A 6,878-nucleotide genomic window follows, 5' to 3' on the forward strand; every position below is an offset into this window, starting at 1 on the left:
TCCCCCCCTCTCTCCCTCTCTCCCCCCCCCTCTCTCCCCCCTCTCCCCCCTCTCCCTCCCTCCCTCTCTCCCCCTCTCTGTCTCTGAGGGAAAAAAGTTCCACAGGGTTCAAAAGGGTGGTTACAGTGAACATCTTATGAACAGAGAGCTCCTAGATTAACCATCAAATACATACTCTGTCCTCCAAGACTCCTTTCCTCAGTATGGCTTCATATTGGGTATGCATGAAACTGCCTTGTGTGAGTCAGACCCATGGCCCATCTACCTCTGCCTACTCTGACGTCAGCAGCCCTCCAGAGAGTTTCCCAGGCCTGCTGCTTGAGATCCTACGGACGGAAGAGGCTGAGGGTTGAATCGGAGCTTTTCTGCATGGTGGGGGGAGTTGTAGCAACATATCCCAGCTCCAAGCAGGTTACTATGCTCTGGTACCCACGGCAATAAAAAAAAAACCCATTGAATCATAGAGTTGGAAGGGATCTCCAGGGTCATCTAGTCCAACCCCCTGCACAGCGCAGGAAACTCACAAATACCTCCCCCTCCACACACACATCCAGTGACCCCTGCTCTACAGGTCCGTCGCTACAGTGGGTCATCGCGGGGCCCGACTCCCCATCCAGCCCAGGCCCCACGACTTCCAGTGTTTTATTTTATTTGGGGTGCTCTCTTGGGGTGTGTGCAGGGTTCCCCCAACTTATTTAAAGGCCCCCCCGAATTAAAAAAAATCCTGGCTACAGGCCTGCTGCTCTATGCCCAGAAGAGGGCCAAAAAAAACCAACCTCCAGGTTCCCTGGGGGCCAAAATTGACCTGGAGAACAGTTGCTTCCTGGACCCAAAGTGGCGATCAGCATTTCCCTGGGCGTTTAAGAAAGAACCACGCACTGGTGCCACCCTCCCTGCCCTCCCTCTCCCGATCTGCCGAAGTTCACAGAATCCGCATGGCTGTCAGACGGCCATCTAGCCTCTGCTTGAACACCTCCGAAGGAGGAGGAGAGCCCACCGTGTCAGGAAGTTCTTCCTCATGTTTCGCTGAAAACTCCTTTGATTTAATTTCAACCCGTTGGTTCTGGTCCTTCTGGGGCAACAGAAAACAACTCCACACCATCCTCTGTAGGACGCACCAAGTACTTGAAGATGGTTATCTTATCACTTCTCAGCCGTCTCCTCTCCAGGCTAAGCCGTTGGGATGGTCACATGAGGGAAGTGAAAACCTCCTTTCTTTGCTTCCCCTCCAGTGAAACTAAGCTGGTGGTGGGAAGTGCTGTCAGAAGGGAAAATTCCAGAAAAAAGTGAAGTTATACAGAAGATATGGGAAGTAGCCGAAATGGACAAAATATCATGTACATTGCAGGGGAAAGATGATTCGCTTTACGAGAAAAAATAGGAAAAACTGTACAACTGGACACGAAAAATGAAGGGTTAGAGTACGTTTAATTGACTGTATATACTAGTTTTTGTTTATTGTATTTAAAATGGAAGAGGTTGTATGCTTCTAACTTTGTAAAACAAATAGTAAATTGCTGGATTACTTTATACTCAGAGAGGCTGTATGCTCATCTGTTTTTAAGCGAGGATATAGCTGTATATGTGGATTTTATTTGGAAAATTTCAATAAAGAAGAAGAAGAAGAAGAGATTGGATTTATACCCCGCCCTTCACTACCCAAAGGTGTCTCAGAGCGGCTTACAAACTCCTTTCCCTTCCCCTCCCCACAAACACTTAACCACTACACCAAACGAACTGTGTGTTTTTTAAAAAAAAAAAAGGAAGTGCTGTCAGGTCACAGCTGACTTCTGGCAACCCGGTGGGGTTTTCAAGGCAAGAGACGTTTAGAGGTGGTTTGCCACCGCCTGCCTCTGCCTAGTGACCCTGGACTTCCTTGCTGGTCTCCCATCTAAGCATTAACCAGGGCCAACCCTGCTTAGCTTCTGAGATCTGACGAGATTGGGCTACTTTGGGCCCCTCCGGGTGCGGGTGAAACTGATCTGCCATCTGCTTTTATTCTCAAAGCACCAAACAGATGCTGGTGGACGTGATCCAATCTCAGCCTGGAGATTCCCTTATGGAGATATTACAGACCAAGGCATCAGAGGATCAGGTGAGGAAATTCAGCACCAACTTCCCCCTCCCTCGTACTGCCAAAACTGGAAGGTTTAGCCTAATAGGTAATAGAGATATAGGACATTGCAAAACAGGTCAAATTATGATTTCTTCCAGTAGTAATACTTATAGTTTATATATTCTGCAGACATTATCTGGATTAATCTTGGCAGCAGCCTTTTAATGTAGGCCAATATTACTATCCTGCAGAGGCTTGCAGCTGCGAAAGGGCAGCTTGCCAAAGTCTGTTCAGCGAGTCCATGGCAAAGGCAAGATTTGAACCAGAGACCTTCAAGATTCCATTCTCAGAGCTTGCAAACAATGCTCCCTCTAAACTGGTGTCTTGTGAGCAAAAATTCTGCTTTGTGAGATACTGGCATTAAAGTCGTGAGTGAGCGATTTGGCTACTGCATGAATTAGTTAGCTCTGGAGCCACCCTTCCTGAGCTCAGACGGAACTGTGAGCCGGAGGCTAAAAAACTGTGAGCTAGCTCACACTAACTCAGCAAGTAGTTTCTTCTGGATTTGAACCCAAAGTCCAAGCACAAAACAAGATTCTGCATAACATCCTGACCCAAATTCTGGTTGTTACCTGGAATAAGAGAAAGTTCTCCCCCTCCCCTTTCTTTTTTTTCCTGCTACATGTCCAGACTTCTGATATCCCTGGTGCCCAAACTGTCTGCAGTCTCAATATAGATTCTTTTTCATTTGTACCAAGCCATCTGAATTCTCCTGATCCTTTTTCAGTCTTTGGAAATTGTTTTCACTCTCATTAAATGAAACGTAATGTGCAAGAAAGGCTATCCACTGATGTTGCTTTATCGCCAAGTCACAATATTATGCGGATGTAATTGCACCCAAAACTGTTGTGTGTGCAGAAACAAGTGTGTTTTAGGGTTTAAAAAAAAACCCTTAATGTAAGTGTAAATAGATTTTAGGGTTTTTTAACCATCATGCCTGATGAGCTCTCTGCTCCAGGTGGCTTTTCAAAGCAGCTGTGTTCAGTATCGCAGCCTGTTTGCGTGTCGCCAGACCTTGGCGGTTTGACCGGATTTTCTCTAAATACCGTTCCTGTGATAACTTGTGAAACGGGGCATTTCTTCCTCTCCAGGAAGTCCTCCACCACCATCTCATGAAGAGGAGGGCCTTGTGCGACGCTCAGGCCCCAGACAAACTGAGGCGCAACCGCTCCTTGGCCGGCAACAGTCTCCTCTCGATTGAGGAGAAGAAGAGGAAAGTCGTCAAGAATCTGCGGCGCCTCGAAAGTCTGGGGGTGGTCGATTCCGCCAACCAGTATCAAGAGATCATCAGCGAGATGGCCAAGGTATGCCGGGTGGAGCATCCCCCGCAGCCTCTTCGGAAGAAGAGGTCTCAATGGCAGGATGAGGGAGAAGAAGAAGAAGAGATTGGATTTATACCCCGCCCTTCACTACCCAAAGGTGTCTCAGAGCGGCTTACAATCTCCTTTCCCTTCCCCTCCCCACAACTGACACCCTGTGAGGTAGGCGGGGCTGAGAGAGCTCTGACAGAAACTGCTCTTTTTCAAGGACAGCTCTTATCAGAGCTACGGCTTGCCCAGGGTCATCCAGCAGGTGCAAGTGGAGGAGTTGGGGAATCAAACCCGGTTCTCCCAGATTAGAGTCCGCTCACTTAACCACTACACCAAACTGGCTCTCAGGCAGGGGACCCGGCCGATGGCTTTTCGGCCTTCACTGAGCTGGTTTTGCAGTTCCACGTGGCTGACGGAACCTAGGGAAACTCTTATACTTAGCCAGACCACTGGGAAGTCAGTGTGGTATAGAGGTTAGAGTTGTTGGGCTAGAACATGGGAGACCCAGGTTCAAATCCTCACAGCCTTAATGAAGCCTACTGGGTGAAATCTGGGCTGCTTTCAACCAAAGCTCCTGCTCTGGTTTGTTGGGAGGACAGGAATGGGGGCGCAAGCTGCCCCCCCCCCGGGGGGGGGGCTTCCCTGCCTCTGCCCTGCAGTGTGTGTGTGTGGGTGTGTCAAGTGCTGTCAAACCACATTCAAGCCAAGAGATGACCACATTGCCTGCCTCTGCGTAGTGAACCTGGACATCCTTGGTGGTCTCTCACCTAAGTACTAACCAGGGCCAGTCCTGCTTAGCTTCTGAGATCTGACGACATTGGAATAGCCTCAGCTATCCATACCCTGACCTGGATGGACCAGCTAGCCCAATTTGCTCACAGCTCAGAAGCTAAGCAGGGTCAGTTCTGGTTAGCATTTGGATGGGAGACCACCAAGGAAGTCCAGGATTGCTGTTCAAGGCCCTGACCCGATCTCATCAGATCTTAGAAGCTAAGCAGGGCCGGTCCTGGCTAGTAGTTGGATGGGGGACCTCTAAGGAATACTAGGGCCGTGACGCAAAGGCAGGCAATGGCAACCCCCTTCTGAACGTCCCCTGCCTCCAAGCCCCACCAGGGGCTGCCAGAAGTCAGCTTGACTTGATTACAAAAAAAAAAAAAGTTAGCTGTGTGGAGGCAGGCAGTGGCAAACCACTTAGCAAGGGAGCCAGTTTGGTGTAGTGGTTAAGAGCGTGGACTCTAATCTTGGAGAACTGGGTTTGATTCCCCACTCCTCCACATGCCGCTGCTGGTGTGACCTTGGGTCAGTCACAAGTTCTCTCAGAGCTGTTCTCTCAAGAGCAGTCCTCGAAAGAGCTCTCTCAGCCCCACCTACCTCACAGGGCGTCTGTTGTGGGAAGAGGAAGGGAAAGGAGATTGGGGCAGGGTATAAATCAAATCTCTTCTTCTTCTGAACGTCTCTTGCCTTGAAAACCTCACAAGAGGTCACCATTAATAGGATGCAACTCCCACCAGGTATCTAGGTATGGGCTGCAGTAGCGAGGTCGTCGTCCGCTACCATAGAGAGCTGTTGTGATTATTACCAGATAAGGTGTGTCAAGAGCTTTGAACATTCAGCCTTGCTCTATAAAGGCTTATCATGATTAATAATACTCACCAGTGTTGTAGGCAGCCAGGTGCTGGACTTTGGCCGCAGCATTAGAAGGGGAAAGGCACAGAGGGGTGAGGCTATCCCAGGATGCTCTGTGGAGTGTGGGTATGACCCTTTCCAAAGTTTGATGAGCCTCAGGATTCAGGTATTGAGGCTGGGGAGGGTCAGTTCGGGCCAGGGCTGACGTACAGGTGCTCTGATACTTCACCAATACCTACACAGGTGGGCAGTGCTTAAAAAAACACACACACAACCCCAAACAAAGAAATCTGAGCTCAGTAGTATTTATTGTGCCTGCCGTCATCCCTTAGGATATCCGCAACCAGCGGCAATACCGGCAGCACCGTAAGGCAGAGCTGGCGAAGCTGCAACAGACCCTTCACGGCCTCCACTCCAAGAGGATGTTCTATGAGGAGCAGGTGGATTACTACAATCAGTACATCCGGACCTGCCTGGACAACCTGGCTGCCAGAAACAAGTACGTTAGCCAAGTGCTGCTGGCCCTTTCTCATATGTCCAGGGTAGTGCCGATCACCACTTTGGGGTCAGGAAGGGATTTTCCTCCTGGCCAGATTGGCCCAGGGGATCCTGGAGGTTTCTTTGCCTTCCTCTGGGCATAGAGCAGGGGTCACCGGGAGAGTTGTGAGGGGGACGTAGCTTTGAATTTCCTGCATTTTACAGGAGGTTAGACTTGATGACCCTTGGGGTACCTTCTAGCTTTTCTGTGTTTCTAGGATCTGCAGCTTATGGTCTTATAACTGGAAACACCGAGGACTGGGACCTTTTGTATGTTAAATCAGGGGCTCTCCCCACTGGACTCTACATCCTCTGCCATAATGTATAAAGTTTTCCCATCAGGCCACTGGTCTGTCTACCTCAGTACTGTCTACCTTTCAGAATTTCAGGCAGAGAAAGGTTCTTTTTGTGAATCTGCAATCTGAAGAGCATCTGCTTTTACACTCAGAAGGTCCCAGGTTCAATCCCCGGCATCTTTACTTATAAAGGATCTCAGGTAACAGGACCCTTCTCTGCCAGAGACCCTGGAGAGCTACTGGCAGAGTGAAACGGGACCGCTGATCAGACTCAGTCCATCTAGTCCAGCATCTTGTCTCACACATTGGCCAACCAGTTCCTCTGGAGGGCCAACAACAGGGCAGAGAGGCCGAGGGCTTCCCCTGATGTTGCCTCCTGGTGCTGGGATTCAGAGGCTGACTGCTTCTGAATGTGGAGGTTCCCCTCAGTCATCACCATGGCTAGTAGCTACTGACTGACCTGTCCTCCATGAATCTAATCCCCTTTTAAAGCAGTCCATGCCTGTGGCCACCACTATATCCTTTGGCGGCAAATTCCACATTTTAATCACTCTATGAGGAATTTCACATTACCCTTTTTAACCCGTTTTGAAGCTGCTTTTGATCCATCATGGAGTAAACCGGTATAGGGCTGCCATTTCACACATGGCTTTCCCCTTCCAGTAAAGAGCTGGATCTGAAGCGGTTTGCCATTTAAGACTGCACCACTTTTTCCCCACCGTTTTTTGCCCGTGTGGGCGATCTCCGGCTTTTTTTTTTTTAATGTTTGCTTTATAGCGCTATAGCACTATAACAAAACACTCCAGGTATTCCGATGGCATTGATAATGATATACTGCTATTTCGTTACAGCGTTATAGCGCTATAACGCCATAAAGTGAACGTTCAAAAAAAAAAAAAAGCTGGAGATCGCCCACGTGGGCGAAAAACGGTGAGGAAAAAGCGGGTGCAGTCTGAAATGACAAACCACTTCAGATCCAGCTCTTTACCGGAC

General features: G+C 49.2%; 1 protein-coding gene across 1 annotated transcript in view; it reads left to right on the top strand.

Annotated features, from left to right (window-relative positions):
• Positions 1 to 6,878, top strand: part of IQGAP3 (IQ motif containing GTPase activating protein 3) — a 72,401-nt gene that overhangs the window by 61,425 nt on the left and 4,098 nt on the right. The window contains exons 30-32 of the mRNA XM_015420274.1: positions 2,008 to 2,095; positions 3,208 to 3,420; positions 5,385 to 5,594. Of these exons, the coding sequence (XP_015275760.1) occupies positions 2,008 to 2,095; positions 3,208 to 3,420; positions 5,385 to 5,594 (511 nt within the window). The remainder of the gene's footprint in view (positions 1 to 2,007; positions 2,096 to 3,207; positions 3,421 to 5,384; positions 5,595 to 6,878) is intronic.

This window comes from Gekko japonicus, unplaced genomic scaffold (assembly GCF_001447785.1).
Source record: "Gekko japonicus isolate JY-2015 unplaced genomic scaffold, Gekko_japonicus_V1.1 scaffold306, whole genome shotgun sequence".
Taxonomy (NCBI): domain Eukaryota; kingdom Metazoa; phylum Chordata; class Lepidosauria; order Squamata; family Gekkonidae; genus Gekko; species Gekko japonicus.